The following is a 19732-nucleotide window of genomic DNA, read 5'->3' as shown; positions in this document are numbered from 1 at the left end:
CTACTCGGAAGGCTGAGGCAGGAGAATCGCTTAAACCCGGAGCGGAGGTTGCAGTGAGCCGAGATCGGGCCACTACACTTCAGCCTGTCAACAAAAAAAATAAAAATGAAAATAAAAAGCCCCTAAGGGAAGTTAGGCAACCTGTGTGACCTGAGGTCACACAGCTGAAATGAATTCAGGTCTGGCCCTGATCCTGTGTTTGTAACCACCACATACCACAATACTTCTCCTTTTATTTTATTTCCTTCTTTCTCTTTCTTCCTTCCATTTTTTTCTTTCCTTATCTTTTATTTCTTTTATTTTCTTTCTTTCTTTCTTTTCCTTTCTTTTCTCACTCATTTTTCTTTCTTTTATCTTTCTTCTTTCTTCTTTCTCCTTACTTCCTTTTTTCTTTTCTTTCTTCTTTTTCTTTTTTGACAGGGTCTTGCTCTGTCACTGGCTGTACTGCAGTGGTGTGAAATTAGCTCACTGTAACCTCAAACTCCTGGGCTCAAGGTGATCCTCTTGCCTCAGCCTCCTGAGTAGCTGGGACTACAGGCACGTGCCACCACATCAGGCTAAATTTTAAATTTTTTGTAGAAATGGGGCTCTCACTTGTTGCCCAGGCTGGTCTTGAACTCCTGGGCTCAAGCGATCCTCCTGCCTTGGCCTCCCTAAGTGTTGAGCTCCCTAGGTGTGAGCCGCCTCACCCGGCCCCACAATATGTTTCCAATGTAAGCTCACGTGACATCCTCCGCCTCTAACGTGAATCCCTCCCCTCCTCCCAGCCTGCTCCACCCTCCCTTGACCCTCACCATGGGTTAATCTCTATTGTGTTCCTGGACTCCCTAGTTGCCCTCTTTTCTAACCCATCCCAGACATTCTATCACGTGACCCTGTTTTATTGTCCTCACATATGTCTTGCTGTCTGAAATGTCTAATTTACATACTCATTTGTTTGGGTCCCCTGCACTAGATAGTGTGAGTGTGGACTTTATGTGGCTTATTGGGCTTTCTCCCTGCTGTGTCCCAGGGCCTACAACAGTATTTGGCTCACAACAAACACTCAAAAAAAAAAATTTTTTTTTTTTTTTTGAGATGGAGTCTCACTTTGTCACCCAGGCTGGAGTGCAGTGGCACAATCTTGACTCACTGCAACCTCTGCCTCCCGGGTCCTAGCGATTCTCCTGCCTCAGCCTCCTGAGTAACTGGGATCACGGGCGTGTGCCACCATGCCCAGCTAATTTTTTTTTGTATGTTTAGTAGAGATGGGGTTTCACCATGTTGGTTAGGCTGGTGTTGAACTCCTGACCTCAAATGATCCATCTGCTTCGGCCTCCCAAAGTGCTGGGGTTACAGGTATGAGCCACCACGCCCAGCCCAAACACGCAAAAATTTTAAAAATAAAAATAAAAAAAGAGAAATGCTCAATAAACCAAAAAAAAAAAAAAGGGAAGAAAGAAAGACAGAGATGTATACAGGTCTGGCCCACGTGCCAACTGTGTGTAGCTGTGACAAATCCTCCTCCTTCTGGGACACTGTGGCCCAGGCTCAGCCATGGCAGGGCCTCGCTGGTCTGGTGGTCAACTTACTTCAGACAGCCTGGGTCGCACTGAGAAGTCAGAACTTGCAGCCCCCGAGAAAGCGATGATGCTGCATGGGACTGGAGGGTGCCCGCTGAGTTTACGATCCTCTGCAAGTTTCTTTTTCTTTTCTTTTTTTTTTTTTGAGACGGTGTCTCACTCTGTCATCCAGGTTGGAGTGTAGTGGAGGGATCTCAGCTCACTGCAATCTCCACCTCCCGGGTTCAAACGATTCTCGTGCCTTGGCCTCCCTAGCTGGGATCACAGGTGTGCACCACCACACCTGGCTAATTTTTTAATTTTTAGTAGATACTGGGTTTCACCATATGGGCCAGTCTGGTCTCGAACGCCTGACCTCAAGTGATCCTTCTCCCTTGGCCTCCCAAAGTGCTGGGATTGCAGGTGTGAGCCACTGCACCTGGCCTCTGCAAGGTTCTTTTTCTTTTTTGAGACGGAGTCTTGCTCTGTCACCCAGGCTGGAGTGCAGTGGCGCGATCTCGGCTCACTGCAAGCTCCACCTCCTGGGTTCACACCATTCTCCTGCCTCAGCCTCCTGAGTAGCTGGGACTACACGCGCCCGCCACCTCGCCCGGCAAATTTTCTGTATTTTTAGTAGAGACGGGGTTTCACCATGTTAGCCAGGATGGTCTCAATCTCCTGACCTTGTGATCCGCCCGCCTCGGCCTCCCAAAGTGCTGGGATTACAGGCGTGAGCCATCACGCCCGGCCAAGGTTCTTAGCAAGATCAGCTTCAAGGTGTGCTTTGGGTAACACCTGTTTTGTAGCTCTCCTCTAAGATTCAGAAATGAAATTCATAGGTAATATAATTGTCCTACACGCAGTTTTAGAAATCTCCATAAAGTTCAGGCTGTCATATAGAGGAAGAATAAAAGGAAAGTAATTTATAATAAATGTATACAAAAGCTCAGGCTTGACCACACAAAAGAACATACACTTAGGCTGGGCGCAGTGGCTCACGCCTGTAATCTCAGCACTTTGGGAGGCCGAGGCGGGCAGATCGCTTGAGGTCAGGAATTCGAGACCAGCCCAGCAAACATGGCGAAACCCTGTCTACTAAAAACACAAAAATTAGCCAGGCATGGTGGCGCATGCCTGTAGGCCCAGCTACTCGGGAGGCTGGGCAGGAGAAGTGTTTGAACGCAGAACAAGGAGTTGCTGTGAGCCAAGATCGCACCCCTGCACTCCAGTCTGGGCGAAAGAATGAGACTCTGTCTCAATAAAAAAAAAAAAACAAAAACAAAAAACATGAATGCACACATCATCACTGGAGATGGAGAACATGAAATGCAGACTCGGTGCTGGCGTGTTGGGTTGGTGACTCAGCCCCATGGGCCAAGTGGCCACTGGGATGAGATTGTCTTTCTTTTTCCTAACCACTAGACAACCAACCAGGGACAGGACCTGATATTTTGAAATGGTAAATGAGGCTGGGCGCGGTGGCTCATGCCTGTAATCCCAGCACTTTGGGAGGCCCAGGTGGGTGGATCACCTGAGGTCGGGGGTTTGCGACCAGCCTGGCCAACATGACGAAACCCTGTCTCTACTAAAAATACAAAAATTAGACAGGCGTGGTGGCAGGTGCCTGTAATCCCAGCTACTTGGCAGGCTGAGGCAGGAGAATTGCTTGAATCCAGGAGGCGGAGGTTACAGTGAGCCAAGATTGTACCACTGCACTCCAGCCTGGGCGACAAAAGCAAAACCCCATCTCAAAAAAACAAAACAAACAAAAAAATGAAATGGCAAATGACCTTTGGTAAAGTTCTTGAAGACAAAACCCAATTTTCCCTATAATTGCGGGGTGGTTTTATTCCTGGAAAACTCAATGCACAGCAGAATGTAAGTATTCAAAAGAAGTATGGTTACAACCTGGGCAGCATAGCGAAACCCTGTCTCTACAACAAATACAAACGAATTAGTCAGGCATGGGAGTTTGCTACTCAGGAGGCTGAGGTGGGAGGATCGCTTGAGCCGGGGAGGTCGAGGCTGTAATGAGCCATGATCGTGCTACTGCACTCCAACCAGTGACAGAGTGAGAGACCCTGTCTCAAAAGAAAAAAAAAAAAAAAAAAAAAAAGGCATGGGTATGTGGGCAAAACAGAACCATCTTCCAGATCTGAGAATTGCAAACATTCCTTATGTGTGTAATTGTATGTAATTGTCCAGAAAGACAGAGGGAAATTGAGAGATGTGTTCTTGTTGTTGGAAAATCCCTATTGTGTCAGACTGTCCTACACCTTACAGGGCATTTAGCACCCCTGACCTGCCATCTATCAAATGCCAGAAGCCCCAGTCTTGTGACAACCAGAAACGACAGTGGCCTCGTAAATTTCAAAAAAATGTCCTCTAGGGAGCAGTGACGCTGCTGTTTGGAACGACCATCCGGCACGCTCTCAGCACCTGCTGTTTAATTTAACTCTGTCTTTGAGATTGTTTTACATGATATCGAGATCTAAAGCACCCCACCTGGATAGGTCAGGGAATGCCGCCCTTTCAAGGCTGTGTGCATTTGTCACATGGAGATACGGTCATGCACTTAACAGTTCCCTTTCACGGGATGTTCTGCTGTTACAAACAAGACTGCAATGAAGAAGTCCAAGCTGGTACCATCATTTCGCACTTGTACAAGTAGATGACTAGAAAAACGCTTAGAAGTGACCTGGCTGGGTCAAGGGTTTGGGCATTTAGGATTTTCGTAGCTATGGCTAAAACTACCTTCCATATTCATCCACGCTCCCCCAGCAGAGCAGAGCTCTGGGACCCAGGCTGGGGGACATTCTGGAAAGTCTTAGCCAGGACCCTCTCCCTCTAGGGGCCTACCTCCTCAGACCACACCCAGAGCCCTCCAATAAAGCCTTGGGTGTCCAGACACCTTCAGGCCACCTTCTCAGGCCACAGAGGCAGGGGGCGACAGGGAGGACTTCCCCAAATTGGTCTGATCCCAGCTGTTATTTATATATATATATACACACACACACACACACACACACACATATACACACACAAATATACATATATACACGCACACACATACACACATACACACACATATATATATATCTTCTGTTTTTTTTTTGTTTTTTTTTTTTTTGAGATGGAGTCTCACTCTGTCACCCAGGCTGGAGTGCAGTGGTGTGATCTCAGCTCACTGCGACCTCCACCTCCTGGGTTCAAGCGATTCTCCTGCCTCAGCCTCCTGAGTAGCTGGGATTATAGGCACCCACAACCATGCCTGGCTAATTTTTGTATTTTTAGTAGAGACGGGGCTAACATTTTTCTACACTGGCTTTTTTTGTTGTTTGTTTTTTGAGATAAGATCTTGCTCTGTCACCCAGGCTGGAGTGCAGTGGCAGGATCACTGCTCACTGTAGCCTCCACCTCATGGGCTCAAGCAATCCTCCCACCTCAGCCTCCCAAGTAGCTGAGACTACAGATGCACACCACTACACCCAGCTATTTTTTTTTTTTTTTGATAAGAGACAGGGTCTCCCTGTGTTGCCCAGGCTGGTCTCAAACTCCTGGGCTCAAGCGATCCTCCTGCCTCAGCCTCCCTTACAGGCATGAGCTACCAGACCTGGCTTCTTTTATTGCTGAGCCATTTAAGACTAAGTTACAGACATCATAACACTTTATTCATCTCTAAACACTACAGTATGTGTTTCCTAAGAACAGGGCATTCTCCTACAAAATCACAGTATTATTATCACACTCCAGAAATTTTAACACTGATAAAGTAATATTGGCCAGGTGCTGTGGTTCACGCCTATAATTTCAGCACTTTGGGAGGCCGAGTTGGGTGGATCACCTGAAGTCAGTAGTTCGAGATCAGCCTGGCCTACATTGCAAAACCCCGTCTCTACTGAAAATACAAAAATTAGCCGGGCATGGTGGTAATACCTGTAATCCCAGCTACTCAGGAAGCTGAGACAAGAGAATTGCTTGAACCCAGGAGGCCAGGCATGGTGGCTCATGCCTGAAATCTCAGCACTTTGGGAGGCCAAGGTGGGTGGATTACCTGAGGTCAGGAGTTTGAGACCGTCCTGGCCAATACGGGAAACCTGGTCTCTACTAAAAAAACAAAAAAAACAACAAAAAACAAAAACAAAAATTAGCCGGGCATGGTGGCGCAGAGCAAGACTTTGTCTCAAAAAAAAAAAAGTAATATCTATCATACAGACCTTATTCCATTTTCTCCATTTGTTCCAATAAAGTCCTCCATCACTCCCCTACTCCTTTCCATCCTCAGAATCCATTAAAGATCAGACTACATTTAGCTGTGGACCTGGGATTTGGACTTTTCCGCTGGGCAATAGGGGGCGGGGACCTCAGAGGTTCCGAAGCCCTGGGCCCTGCTTTGGGAGGCTACTCTAGATACAGACAGTGCTGGCCCGGGACTCAGAGGTGCTGGTGTGGTCCCATCCATGGGTGAAGCCCTTGAGTCCCACTTCAGCCCCAGAGATGTCTTCCTAGGCCCTGGAGGTGCGAGCTGGATGGGACACTGCCCCTGTCCCAGGGCTTGCCCTGGACAAATTCAGCTTTGTAATAAACTGGCCCTTTGGGTATCAGGTGAGGACTGGTCCCTCGGTCTCCACAACCACCCCTGCAGCTGGTATTTTCTTCTCCCCTTTTACAATTAAAAAGGGGGAGTTTCTGCTTTTCCATCTGTGCGAGGAAGCTGCAGACGGCCACATGGGGCTATGTGTTGCCTCTGGAAAGACCACTGGGTGCACACACACATATACACACACAAATATACATATATACACGCACACACATACACACATAAACCTTGCCCGAGTCAGCCAGGTCAGTGGCCACCTCTGCAGCCTTCCAGGCTTGCTCCTCGTGGGTGGGCGTGTCGAGTCAGGCCTCCAGAACTTCTGGAGCATGTCAAGGCTCCTCCTCCACCCTGACCTGCCACAGTCATTCTTGGGAGAGACTTCATGAGGTCCAGAGGTGTCCCATCACCCATGGATAACCTCTCCAGTGGCCACTGCTTTGGTCACACCCATGAGGCCACATGGTTCTCTAAGCTTCAAAGCATTTACATTCTGCAGAAGGCAAGGACTGTGATCCACACGGCTCTGGGCCCCTGGCAGGGCTCACAGGACTGTTTATTGACTCTTCATGTGGCTTTCAGACATGATATTAAGAATCTGTACATTAGGGAGGGCAGGTGATATGGTCTTCATTTTCAGATGAGGAAACAGGTGTATTGACAAATCTCTAAGGATCCTATCTGAGATCATCACAAAAAGAAAACCGGAAATGGAGTGCAAGGCCCTCAAAGTACTGTTGGGGAAACACGCTCAGAGGTCCCCAGGTTTGATTTCTGGCTGTACTACTTTGCGCTGGTGACCTTCGTTCTGGGTATAAGGAGATATTATTATCCATGACTGTATATTAGAGGCAGAGGTGGGGCCAGAATCTGGGGAACTTTCCATGCCACAGGTTCTAGAGAGCAATTAATAACAGTACAGTAACAGCAACAGTAGTTGTCGTCATAGAATGCTTGCCATGGGCCAGGGTTCTAAGCACGTCACAGCTATTAATGCATTCAATCCTTACATAATCCCTAGGGGAAGGTGCATTATCATCACCATCAGCTCATTTTGTAAATGGGGAAACTAAAGCTTAGAGGTCTTAAGACGCTTGTAAGAGGCAGGCGAGATGGAAAGCCAGGTCAGGGCGCTGCTGGAGCAGAGCATCTGGGCTGAGAACTGGAAAGGGTGGGCGCTCATCTGGCTCAGGCACTTTGGGGGATCTAATGCTGACTCTTTTATTTGAGTGACCTTGAGGGCCTCCCTTTTCTCATCTGTAAAACGGGAGAGTGTGTGCAGAGAAAGTCTGGGTTCTCCTCCACACCAGTAAAATCACTACACACAAGAGCCGTCAGTTTCCTCCCCTGTTCTGTAAACCAAAACGTCGAAGTTGTAAAGAACGTTGGTGGAGAGTAGGTTCTCACCTTGACTGATAGTTTGTTTATCTATCTATCTATCTACCTATTATTTTTTGAGACAAAGTCTCCCTGTGTCATCCAGGCTGGAGTGCAGTGGTGCAACCTCGGCTCACTGCAGCCTCGACCTCGCGGGATCAAGCGATTCTGCAGCCTCAGCCTCCCTATTAGCTGAGACTAAAGGTGCGCACCACCACGGCCGGCTAATTTTTGTATTTTTAGTAGAGACGGGGTTTCATCATGTTGGTCAGGCTGGTCTCGAACTCCTGTCCTCAGGTGATCTGTCCACCTCGGCCTGCCAAAGTGCTGGGATTACAGACGTGAGCCCGACCTTGAATGATAGTTGATAAAATTATTTCGTGTCATTTCTGAACTCAGCTTGAGGTGGGAAGGGAATGGAAAGGACACCTTCTCTCGGGTCCTTTTGCCCAGCGGCCCCTTTACAGGCCACAGATTGCACTCTCCCTGCTCCCAAGCTGGAGTTTCCGAGCTCTGCCGGAGCCCAAAGGCATTCTCTCAGGGAAAGCTGATAGTTGGCTCCTCGACATCCACGTGCTAACCCGGCAGGCGCCTGCTGACTGCGCTGCTCCAGCGCCGAACGCGACCAGTAGGGGAATGAGGGGCGGGGAAGGCGGTGACGTCAAAGTTAAGGCCTACCCTTCTTAAAGGCGCAGGTTAGCCCACCGCCTCCTCCCCCCGCCCCCGCGTGCTGGTTTCTCTGTTAGGACAAATAAGCACGATGGCGCAAAAGTTCTAAACGCGAGGTGGGTGGTGGAGCCTGGGGTACGGGGTTGCCCCGGGAAATAAAGTGTCTCCCTGACAAGCGGGATGGGAGAGGGCAGTGCTGGACTTAAGCCCGCCTGTCTCCTGAGGAGGCAGTGTGGGGGCCGTGGGAAAAGCACCGGCCGGTTTGAATCTCGGGCTCTTCACGTCGAGCCTCAGTTTCACTCTCTGTAAAATGGGGTAATCTATTTATTTTTCTTTTTGAGATGGAGTTTCGCTCTTGTTGCCCAGGCTGGAGTGCAATGGCGCAGTCTCGGCTCACCGCAACCACCGGGTTTAAGCGATTCTTCTGCCTCAGCCTCCCGAGTAGCTGGGATTACCGGCATAAGCCACCACGCCCAGCTAATTTTTTGTATTTTTAGTAGAGACGAGGTTTCACCATGTTGGTCAGGCTGCTTTCGAACTCCTGACCTCTGATGATCCGCCCGCCTCGACCTCCCAAAAGGCTGGGATTACAGGCATGAGCCACCGCGCTCGGCCTTTTTTTCTGAGACGGAGTCTCACTCTGTTGCCCAGTCTGGAATGCAGTGGTGCCATCTCGGCTCACTGCAGCCTCCGCCTCCCGGGTTCAAGCGATTCTCCTGCCTCAGCCTCCCGAGTAGCTGGGATTACAGGGGCCCGCCACCATGCCTGGCTAATTTTGTATTTTTAGTAGAGACGGGGTTTCACCATATTGGCCAGACTGGTCTCGAACTCCTGACTTCAAGTGATCCGCCCGCCTCGGCCTCCTAAAGTGCTGGATTACAGGCGTGAGCCACCGCGCTCGGCTTGGGGTTGGGGTAATCTATTTCAACAATAACCTACTGCAAAGAGTTTTGAGACTCAGAAGAAATCACGATGCGAGTGCAACCAACAGCAAAACGTCGGTGTCCTCCCGCCCTCAGTGTGCATTCCCTTCCCGCGCGGGAGTCATTCTGGGCCTTAGGCGGGGTTGTGATTTTCTCAAGGTCACGCGGAAGTGGGATGTGGCTCCCCATGGCTTTCCCGGCTCCCTCAGCCTGCTCTCGTCCCAGCCCGCCCGGCCCGGGCTGTAGCTCGGCTCACCCAGTGGCGCACACCCGCGCGGGGCCCTGTGGTTTACAAAGCGTTTTGCAGTTGCAGGCCTGTTCCGTAACCTGCAAAATGGGGGCGATGCTAAGGCCGGCGAGACAAGTCGTTGAGAAGTTTTCAAGTCTCGGCGGGGAGCCCGGCAAGTAACTTCGCCGTTATTGTGCGGTCTCTCGGCGATCTCGAATAACTCATTCTCACTGCCGCCGCCACGCACCTGAGGACCCCGAGGAAGGGGGCCAGTGCATCACCCTCGCCGTCCGGAAGGCGCTGGGGCTCCCAGTGCCGCGCGCGGCCGGGGCGGGGCTGGTGCAAATGCGCTGTTAAGGACGGCGCGGCGACTCACGCCTGGAATCCCAGCACTTTCGGAGACCGAGGTGGGCGGATCGCTTGAGCCCAGGAGTTCCAGACTAGCCTGGGCAACCTAGGGAGACAAAAATAAAAATAACAAACAAGCCGGGCGTGGCGGCGCGCTCTTGTTGTCCCAGCTACTCGGGAGGCTGAGGCGGGAGGATCGCTTGAGCTCGGGAGGTCGAGGCTGCAGTGAGCCTAGATCGCGCCACTGCCCTCCAGCCTGGGCGACAGAGCGAGGCTGAAAAAGATGCTGGCTAAAAAAAGGTGCTGGAAGTGCCTGCTGCTGCCAGGTTTTAGCGCGACGTGGAGACCGCGACGTTGGCCTGCAGGTCTTAGCGCTAGACAGGCTTGGAACCTGCCCGCGCGGCCCCGGCAAGGGGGCTGGACCGCCGCAGGTCACGGCGGAGACGCGAGTGGGCGGAGCCGGAGACACTCCGGGTTTGCGGATGGTCGGCCCGCGGCGGGCGGGGCCTCGCGCAGCGGTGTGGGGGCGGGGCCCACTTGGCTTCTTTCGGCGTTGGCCCGGGGGCTCGGCGAGGGCGCGCGGACCCCGCACTGGAGCCGGAGCCGGTATGGGCCCGCCCGGCCCTGGGCTCCGAGCCGCACGAGCACCAGCCTAGAGCCAGGTAGGCGGTGCTGGGCCAGGGCTGGGGACGGAGACAGAAGCGGGGGTCTCTGGGCGGCCGTGCGAGCCAGGGCCGGTGCTGGGGCCGTCGGGCTGGCGTGGTCCTCCTCATCTGGCGGCTCTGCGCGCTCCGGTGCCGGGAGTGTAGCCGAGCGTCGGGGAGAGATCCTGGCTCTACGTCCCTACTTCCCGCTCTCTCGGCTGCGCCCCGGGCCTGTATTTTGGGGCGGGAGGCCAGAGACTGCTCTTTCTCTACGGGCGGCGGGTCTGGCCCGTTCGGCCGTGCGGGGAGGGCCGGGCATCCCAGCCCGCAGTCCCGAGGAGGCGACGGGCCCTTCGTGGTCACTAGATCTGTTTACGCGTCACCCTCGGTGCCCGGCCGTTCCTCCACGCCCGGTAACTTGGGCTCGCAGGTGCCCGCCCGGGGCCTTGGTGCTGGAGTAGGGGCTGCAGGGACGACACAGGTACTCTGATTTTGGGGCCACGAGGGCCAAACCCGCGCCTGCACGTAGGAGGTGAGCAGTGGACACGTGCGAGGTAGACGAGGGAACGGCCCTGGCCCCTATTGCAATCGAGAGATAGGTCTGGCACCCCAGCTTCCTTCGGAGCCACTCCTGAGTGACCTTGGGCAGGCCACCTCGTCTCCCCATGCCTTAGTTTCCCCCGGCGGAGTGGGGCGGACAGTCCCTGCTTTAGAGGTCATTGCCAGGGTTGTTGAGGCAACTGATGTTTCAAGGGCGGTGGGTAAGGGTCGGGTTAAGGTCTCATAGCGGGCCGGGCGCGGTGGCACCCGCCTGTAATTCCAGTGCTTGGGGAAGCCTAGGCGGGCGGATCACGAGGTCAGAAGATTGAGACCATCTTGGCCAACATGGTAAAACTCCGTCTCTACTAAAAATACAAAAATTAGCTAGGCGAGGTGGTGCGAGCTTGTAGTTCCAGCTACTTCGGAGGCTGAGGCGAGAGAATAGCATGAACGGGGGTTGGTGGGAGATGGGTGTGGAGGTTGCAGTGAGCCGAGGTGGTGCCACTGCACTCCAGCTTGGCGACAGTGTGCAGAGCGAGACTCCGTCTCAGAGAAAAAGTCTCACAGTGGCCCTGCCTCCTTTCCTGCCATCCCTGGAATTTTGCTCCATTTGAGGTTTGGTTTTCAGGACTGAAGCTTCAAGATGGCTGACCAAGACCTTGGGGGTATCAGCCCCCTCCAGCAAATGGTGGCCTCAGGCGCTGGGGCTGTGGTCACCTCCCTCTTCAGTAAGACCTTGGGAGGTGGGGTGGGGGCAGGTGGGGATGGGGCAGACCAGAGATTGGAGGCTGTGTGGTCCTGGGGGAGGAGTCCTAGGGGTGGGGTCCTGAAAGGAGCCCTCAGACCCACTTCCTCCCCCAGTGACACCCCTGGACGTGGTGAAGGTTCGTCTGCAGTCTCAGCGGCCCTCCATGGCCAGCGGTGAGTACCTGACCTGGAGCTAGTGAGGGGTGGTGCCTGGGCAAAAGAAAGATCTCCCAGAGGCCAGCCGTGGTTTCTCACACCTGTAATCCCAGCGCTTTGGGAGGCTGAGGCGGGCGGATCACCTGAGGTCAGGAGTTCAAGACCAGCCTGGCCAACATGGTGAAACCCCCTCACTACTAAAACTACAAAAATTAGCCGGGCTTGGTGGCGGGCGCCTGTAGTCCCAGCCACTCGGGAGGCTAAGGCAGGAGAATCGCTTGAACCCGGGAGGTGGAAGTTGCAGTGAGCTGAGATTGTGCAACTATGCTCCAGGGTGGGCGACAGAGCAAGACTGTATCTCAAAAAATAAAATAAAAAGATCTTCCAGAGATGGGGTCCCTGGGGCGGGTGGGGGCTCTCCTGACTTGAGGGGCTGCCTTGTATTTTAGAGTTGACGCCTTCCTCCAGACTGTGGAGCCTCTCCTATACCAAATGTGAGTGCCCCAAGCCACAGGGAGCCTGGGAGGGTTCAAGGGGGAGAGAGTCCTTGTCCCTGTCCCCAGGGCACCAGTGGACTCCACAGCCATGGACTAGTGTATACGCCCAGGTCCCGCCAGCCAGTCCCATGACCTGCACCAGAACATCCACACAGGGACCTGGCCTTTACTGGCCTTCCAGGGATAGGAGCCCACTGCTTCCCTGCAAGGTTCTAGGGTCCTGTCATTATAACGTCCCTTGCCTTTCCCCAGTGCCCTCCTCTCTCCAATCCACAGGGAAGTGCCTCCTGTACTGCAATGGTGTCCTGGAGCCCCTGTACCTGTGCCCAAATGGTGCCCGCTGTGCCACCTGGTTTCAAGACCCTACCCGTTTCACTGGCACCATGGTGAGGAGCAGCTGGGTCCATAGGGATTCGCCAGTGTCTGTGAGGAGTTGGGTCTGGCTGGGCAGCAGCCCCAGGAAAGAAGGGGTTAGGCAAGGCACGCAGAGGTAGCCAGTTCAGTCAGAAAGTGCTTCCGGAGAAGGCAGTATCTCTTTGAGGTGTTGTTTTCTTTTTAGATGGAGTCTGGCTCTTGTCACCCAGGCTGGAGTGCGGTGGCGTGATCTCAGCTCACTGCAACCTCCACCTCTTGGGTTCAAGTGATTCTTCTGCCTCAGCCTCCCAAATAGCTGGGATTACAGGCGTGCATCAGCACCTGCCGCTAATGTTTGTATTTTTAGTAGACGCTAATTTTTGTATTTTTAGTAGACGCTAATTTTTGTATTTTTAGTAGAGACGGGGTTTTGCCACGTTGGCCAGGCTGGTCTTGAACCCCTGCCTCAAGTGATTTATCCGCCTTGGCCTCCCAAAGTGCTGGCTGGGATTACAGGTGTGAGCCACTGTGCCTGGCCTCCATGAGGTTTTTGAAGGGTGACCAGGTGTCCACCTGGACCCAACTGGGGTATTGCACGTGTAGAGGCAGGGAGGCTTGAGGGCTGTGGGCAGAGGCTGAGGGCGTCAGGCAAAGGCCCAGCCTAGGCCAGCCCCATCACAGACCTCACTTGTGTCCCTCCTCTTCCCCTGGGCTGGTGCCTGCTTGGCCAGGACGCCTTCGTGAAGATCGTGAGGCATGAGGGCACCAGGACCCTCTGGAGCGGCCTCCCCGCCACCCTGTGAGTAGCCGGATCCTGCACCCCTCTTCTCTGGTACCTCCTGACTCCTTGCGCCCTATTGAATGGCTAGGTGGGGCAGGTGATGCTTTAAAAGTTTGGGTCCTTTTGGGAGTCCCAGCTAACCTCTCTCCGTATCTCCAGGGTGATGACTGTGCCAGCTACCGCCATCTACTTCACTGCCTACGACCAACTCAAGGCCTTCCTATGTGGTCGAGCCCTGACCTCTGACCTCTACGCACCCATGGTGGCTGGCGCTCTGGCCCGCTGTGAGCATAATCTTGGGCCGTTGACCTCCCTCTGTCCCCAGCTCTGCCCAAGCCCAGTCAGTCCCAGCTCCCAGCCCCAACCTCTGCCAGCCTGGGGGTGCGGGGGATGTTCTAGGTCCCTAGACCTGGGGCAGCAGTTACATGATGCCATGTAAGACCTGTGACCTGACTTCTCCGCACTGTCACCCCAATCCCCACACAGTGGGCACCGTGACTGTGGTCAGCCCCCTGGAGCTTATGCGGACAAAGCTGCAGGCTCGGCATGTGTCGTACCGGGAGTTGGGTGCCTGTGTTCGAGCTGCAGTGGCTCAGGGTGGCTGGCGCTCACTGTGGCTGGGCTGGGGCCCCACTGCCCTTCGAGATGTGCCCTTCTCAGGTAGGCACCTGGGCTGTAGGGGGTGGATGAGGGAACCCTGGGGTGATACACAAAGGGTCTACGGCCAACTCCCAGCTTTGTAACTAGTAACCACGAAGTTACTTAGCTTTTCTGAGCCATGGGTTTCTCAGCTGTGAAATGGGTGTAGCAGGTAGAGTATTTGCCCAGGCTGTCAGGAGATTAATTCCTACAGAGAGCCTGCTTCCAAGCCTGCATGTAGCAGAGAACACTCACAGCTGGGAGGGAGTGGTAGCAGTGAAAGATGGAAGGTCTGGGACTACCTCCTTGCCCTCCCCATCTCTAATCAGTGCATCCCCCTCCCCAAGCCCTGTACTGGTTCAACTATGAGCTGGTGAAGAGCTGGCTGAATGGACTCAGGCCGAAGGACCAGACTTCTGTGGGCATGAGCTTTGTGGCTGGTGGCATCTCAGGGACGGTAAGTGGACTGGGCTGGAGGTGAGGCCAGTGGAGGTCTCCCTGGGGGGGGCCTGAGGGTTTTTGGAGATGCCCAGAAGCAGACCCCATGAGGCCTTTGTCCCTCCCGGCCGCAAGAGCCATCTGGGAGGAAGGGCTGGGGGTCCTGGAAGTGGAGCTGAGCCCTGTCCCTGCCCGCCCCACCAGGTGGCTGCAGTGCTGACTCTACCCTTTGATGTGGTGAAGACCCAACGCCAGGTCGCGCTGGGAGCAATGGAGGCTGTGAGAGGTGAGGGCCCAGACGGGTGTGGCAGGGGACAGGCGGGGTCCTGAATGGGGCCTCACTGAGCCGGCGTCGCGTTTGCAGTGAACCCCCTGCATGTGGGCTCCACCTGGCTGCTGCTGCGGAGGATCCGCGCCGAGTCTGGCACCAAGGGACTCTTTGCAGGTCAGTGTGTGGGTGTTGGGGTTGGGCGCAGGGCGGGGCCTGCGATCCTGACCCCTGACCCAGGCCTCCTTTCCACTGCAGGCTTCCTTCCTCGGATCATCAAGGCTGCCCCCTCCTGCGCCATCATGATCAGCACCTATGAGTTCGGCAAAAGCTTCTTCCAGAGGCTGAACCAGGACCGGCTTCTGGGCAGCTGAAAGGGGCATGGAGGCAAGGACCCCATCTCTCCCATGGATGGGGAGAGGGCAGGAGGATACCCAGCCAAGTGCCTTTTTCTCAGCACTGAGGGAGGGGGCTTGTTTCCCTTCCCTGCTAGCGACAAGCTCCAGGGCAGGGCTGTCCCTCTGGGCGGCCCAGCCCTTCCTCAGACGCAGCTTCTTCCTGCTGCTCCAATCGTGGGGATCATCACTTTCCCACCCCCCAAGTTCAAGACCAAATCTTCCAGTTGCTCCCTTTGTGTTTCCCTGTGTTTGCTGTAGCTGGGCCTGTCTCCGGAAACCGAGAAACCCTCAGCCTGGCATAGTCTCCCTGACCCCTGTTAATTCCTTCAGTGTAAAGATGATGAACTTCTGCCTGGCGCCTGTCCTTTTGGGGCCTGGGGTGGCTGGGAGGGAGGATTGGGAGGGACCCTGGTGCTGGTTTGGCTGCCCAGGGTGGCACCCATAAAGAGGACCTCTCCAGCTTGGTGAGAGTCAGTCGGGGTGAGGACCTAGAGTGTGAGGGACCACAAGTAGATATTCTGATGGTGAGGTCCCTTCGGGGACCACCCCCATGTTAGGGTTAGAATAGGGGATGGTAGGAGCCGGGCATGGTGGCTCATGCCTGTAATCCCAGTGCTTTGGGAGGCCAAGGCGAGTGGATCACAAGGGCAAGAGATCAAGACCATCCTGGCTAACACGGTGAAACCTCGTCTCTACTAAAAATACAAAAGTTAGCTGGGCATGGTGGCGGGCGCCTGTCAAGTCCCAGCTACTTGGAAGGCTGGGGCAGGAGAATCCCTTGAACCTGGGAAGCGGAGTTTGCAGTGAGCCGAAATGGCGCCCCTGCACTCCAGCCTGGCAACAGAGCGAGACTCCATCTCAAAAAAAAAAAAAAAATTGGGGATGGTAACATCTCTCCTTAAGGGCACACTTAAGCGACAGCAGAGGAGTGAGGGCCGCTTAACTGCCAGGCTCTGGCCTAAGAGGAGTCTGCAACTTTGGGCTAAAGCACCATTGCTGAGGCAGCACAGGGCACTGGCCCCACCAGGGTGTGCCTCCATCCTGCCCCCGGCGTGCTCGGCCTCCTCAGCCTGGGATTGAGCGAATTCTTAAAGGCTGTTGGGTTGGAGGGCACTTGCATGTCTTGGGCCTGCCCTGGGCAGACCTAATATTTTGGGCACTTAACACAGAAGCTACCCACTCCCTGAGTGCTGGCCTGCCTGTCCCTACAGGGCATATGCTAGTGCTGCCTGACCTTGGTCACGGGCCAGGCACTGACTCTACTTCAGACCTCAGGACGGGGCCCTTCCCCAGCCCCCCACATACAAGGCTGCCCTCAGTCCTCTGGTTTTTATTTGCCTGATCCCCCGCAGAGCTCCTGCCCTGGGGGCTGAGGAAGGAGTGACTCCAGGGCATACACAGGGACAGATGGACAGGCTAGAGACTGGGAGGTGGGGGTGTGGAAACTGGGCCACCAGCTCCTGAGGGGGAAGGGGAGATGAGTGAGGGAGTGCCAGGGTCACCAGAAGAATGGAGCAGGCTTCCCCAGGGGTCCCTGCGGCTTGGGCACCCCTGCCTCCTGGCTCAGCCTGCTTTCCTCCGCAGCCCGTGCTGCCACAGGCAAGGAAGCTAAGGTGAGTAGAGGGGATCTTCCCCGAGAGAACCCTGGCTTGGTGGGCAGCGTTCTCTGCAAGGGTAGCCTGGACTGGGGGACTCTTGTTGAAGAAAGGTGGCAGGCGTCCATGGCCCCTGGCAGGTGGGGCTAGCACTGCCCATGCCGTTCCTCAGCTGGGGCTCAGTGCCGGGCTGCCCTCGGGACTGTCGCTCACCAGGCACTCGTTGGATTTGAAGCTCGCCAGGGACTTGCAGCTGGGAATGGAGGCCAGGGAGCCGCAGAGGCCCAGCATGGAGGGCGTGGGGTCCTTCCCTGGGGAGAGAGGGCGGGTGAGGCCGGGCAACCAGTCTGCATGTGTGGGAGTTGGTAGAGGGGTGGGCAGTGAAGGGGCAGCCCTCAAGTCACCCCCCAGGGGACCTTGATATATTCCAGGGCATTTGCCATTTTCAGTTAAACTTTGGTTAAGCACCTGCCTGTGCCAGGCACGGCGCTGGGGACACTGTATTGTAATCGTCAGTTGATGTCTCTGTCTCCCCCTGAGGGTCATCCTCTCTCTTTGTCCATTTATTAAATACACAGTGAGCACTCGCTCTGTTCCAAGCACTGGGGATACAGAGAACGGACAAGACACGGTCCCTGCCCTCATGGAGCTCACAGTCTGGTGGGGGAGACAGACACACAGACAATCACAAACAGTGTGATGGGGCTACATGGCCACAGCCTGCCTTGTCTCAAAGAAGGTCTAGGGTCATCCAATACAGTGTGGTTGCTTATAAAAAAGAAAAGACGGGTTATCCAGGCATAGGGAGAACTAGGATGGGAAAAACCAAGGTGAAGCCAGGGATGAGGTCAACACAAAGTGCATGCGTTGAAGTCCTGGGCATTCGCTCGAAGGGAGCCACTAATTTGGCTCTGAGCTTCCTGGCAGCCAAAGAGAAGGGGAAAACAATGGTCAGGCAAGTAGTTCACAGTGTGCATGAGATAAGAGCAAATTAGTCTGAGGAGTTCCTCTAGAGTTTGTGAGCCCCCTGAGGATGTCATGACACTAAAAAGCCACTAAGCCCTCACCACATGACAACACTGATGATTATCAATATCCCCATTTTACAAAGAATGGACTCATGGAGATAAAGTGATTGACCAAGCTCACATGGTCAGAGGAAGCACAGCCAGGATTTATGTTGGGTTCTGCGTATGCTGGGTTCTGACACCCCAAGTAAGCTCTCAATTGCTGTGCTAAGCCCTCAAAAAAGGCCGAGAGAGGCCGGGCACAGTGGCTCACGCCTGTAATCCGAGCACTTTGGGAGGCTGAGCCGGGTGAATCACTTGAGGTCAGGAGTTCGAGACCAGCCTGGCGAAACTCCGTCTCTACTAAAAATGCACCAATTAGCCGCGCGTCTCTAAAAATACACAAACTAGCCACGTGTGGTGGCGGGAGCCTTTAATGGCAGCTACTCAGGAGGCTGAGGCAAGGGAATCCCTTGAACCCGGAAGGCGGAGGTTACAACGAGCTGAGATTGCACCACTGCACTCCAGCCTGGATGACAGAGTGAGACTCTGTCTCGAAAAAGAAAAGAAAGGCTGAGAGAATGAAAGAGGCAATGGGCTAGGACCTGCCTCGAGGCCTCAGGGCCTTGCCTCAGCCCCTCCTGGAGGGGTACTGGGTGTTGGTGTTGGGGTTGGGGGAGCTCACCGATGGGACCCCAGGGCTCCTCGTCCCGTGTGCCCTCTCCCAGGCGCTGGGAGTCCGAGCTCAGACTGGCTTCAGCTGACAGGGGCTCCGTGCTCATGAAGCTGTGTCTGCGGCAGAGCGAGAGCTGGTGCACCGGTAGAGGAAGCCCTTCTTCCCCAGGACGACCCGCTCGCAGGCCCAAGCCGCACCCGGCTGGGGCTTACCTCCGGTAGAGCTTGGAGTTGCTGGCGCCCTCGGCCCCATTAAGCGTTCCCAGTGAGGGCCATTGGTTGACCAGGGGTGTAGTGAGCTCCTTGGAACCCTGGGCCAGAGGGGCGTGGTCACTGGGGATCAGACCTGTCCTGGGAGGGGGAGGAGGAGTCAGGCCTGGCTGGAAGTAGGAGAAGTGAGGAAGGAGATTCAGCAAGGGGATGAGGGAGGGGTCAGGAATGAAATCTGAGCGGCAAAAATGGGGATACGGTGTTGGGGTCAGTGGGCCAGATCCCGGGAAGAAGTGGAGGTGGTACTGGGGTGGAGGGGTGACAGGGAGTTGGAGGGAATGGTACAATGTTGTAGGGGTCAGTTGGGGTGATGGGGGCTTCAGTGGAGAATAGTGTGGGAATCCCTGAAGGGTAAGGTCGTCTTGGGGATCCTGCCGCAAGATCAGGGTGATGGAAAGGCTTAGAGAAGAAGTGTTACAGGGATCGGCAGGGGTGAGGTCGGGGGTCACAGCGGGTGATGATGGTCAGTGAGCCTGTGGTGCAGGTGAGTGAGGTGATGAACGCTGGGAAGTGTGCAATCGTGTTGAAGGTTGAAGAGCAACACCGCAGGTCCTCGTGAGTGACGTGGGGTCCCTGCAGTAAGGTTGGATGGCCACTCTAGCTGAAGGGTAACTGAGGGTGAAGTGGGGCTCTGGCTGTTGGAAGTCACTGGATCTTATGCTGGGGGCAATGTTAGAAGATCATTGTGGGCATCTAGGGGTGGGCTGGCTAGATCAGAGGGTTGATGCTGGAGAGGTGGGTGCTCGTATTGGGTGATGTTAGAGTCGATGGAAGTGAAGATGGGGTTCGCCCGATGATGTGGTCGGGGCGGCCGGGGTCAGGGGTTAGGGCAGGCCATGCGCTCACAGCTGCTCCTGCAGCTCCAGGATCACGCCTTCCAGCTCCCTCTTCTCGCGCTGGTTCTGCGCCGCCGCCTCCTCCAGCTGCAGCTGCAGCCGCCGGTTCTCCGCCTCCAGGTCCTTCAACTGCGACTCGCGCAGACGCACCAGCTCCTCCAGGTAGCCCTGCGGGGCGCCGGCTCAGCCTGGGCGGCGGGGAG

General features: G+C 54.8%; 2 protein-coding genes across 7 annotated transcripts in view; one reads left to right on the top strand and one right to left on the bottom strand.

Annotated features, from left to right (window-relative positions):
- Positions 1–10199: 10199 nt before the first annotated feature.
- On the top strand, positions 10200–15496 carry SLC25A39 (solute carrier family 25, member 39). 3 transcript variants are annotated; one of them, XM_011985913.1, is made up of 12 exons: positions 10200–10346; positions 11497–11596; positions 11730–11789; positions 12221–12265; positions 12545–12654; positions 13354–13421; positions 13563–13687; positions 13890–14063; positions 14390–14499; positions 14685–14766; positions 14845–14925; positions 15007–15496. In XM_011985913.1, exons 2-12 carry the CDS (start codon positions 11512–11514, stop codon positions 15120–15122), a joined length of 1056 nt encoding a protein of 351 aa, XP_011841303.1. In that variant the 5' UTR covers positions 10200–10346; positions 11497–11511; the 3' UTR covers positions 15123–15496. The 3 variants fall into 3 exon arrangements, with proteins under 3 accessions (XP_011841303.1, XP_011841302.1, XP_011841304.1); XM_011985912.1 differs by having other exon boundaries at positions 10208–10346; positions 12521–12654; XM_011985914.1 differs by lacking the exon at positions 12221–12265 and having other exon boundaries at positions 10230–10346.
- Positions 15497–16461: 965 nt separating this feature from the next.
- RUNDC3A (RUN domain containing 3A) overlaps positions 16462–19732 on the bottom strand; it is a 10698-nt gene continuing 7427 nt past the window's right edge. For 2 of the 4 annotated variants that reach the window (XM_011985910.1, XM_011985911.1), the window contains exons 8-11: positions 19540–19697; positions 18637–18774; positions 18434–18540; positions 16462–17661 (exon numbers count right to left, since the gene is read on the bottom strand). In XM_011985910.1, coding sequence (XP_011841300.1) covers positions 17642–17661; positions 18434–18540; positions 18637–18774; positions 19540–19697 — 423 coding nt within the window. In that variant the 3' untranslated portion in view covers positions 16462–17641. The remainder of the gene's footprint in view (positions 17662–18433; positions 18541–18636; positions 18775–19539; positions 19698–19732) is intronic. The other 2 variants (XM_011985908.1, XM_011985909.1) reach the window with 1 other exon arrangement.

The sequence above is a fragment of the Mandrillus leucophaeus genome, unplaced genomic scaffold (assembly GCF_000951045.1).
Source record: "Mandrillus leucophaeus isolate KB7577 unplaced genomic scaffold, Mleu.le_1.0 Scaffold290, whole genome shotgun sequence".
Classification (NCBI taxonomy): domain Eukaryota; kingdom Metazoa; phylum Chordata; class Mammalia; order Primates; family Cercopithecidae; genus Mandrillus; species Mandrillus leucophaeus.
Note: the sequence above shows the minus strand (reverse complement) of the source record. Positions and strands in the feature narration are given on the sequence as shown.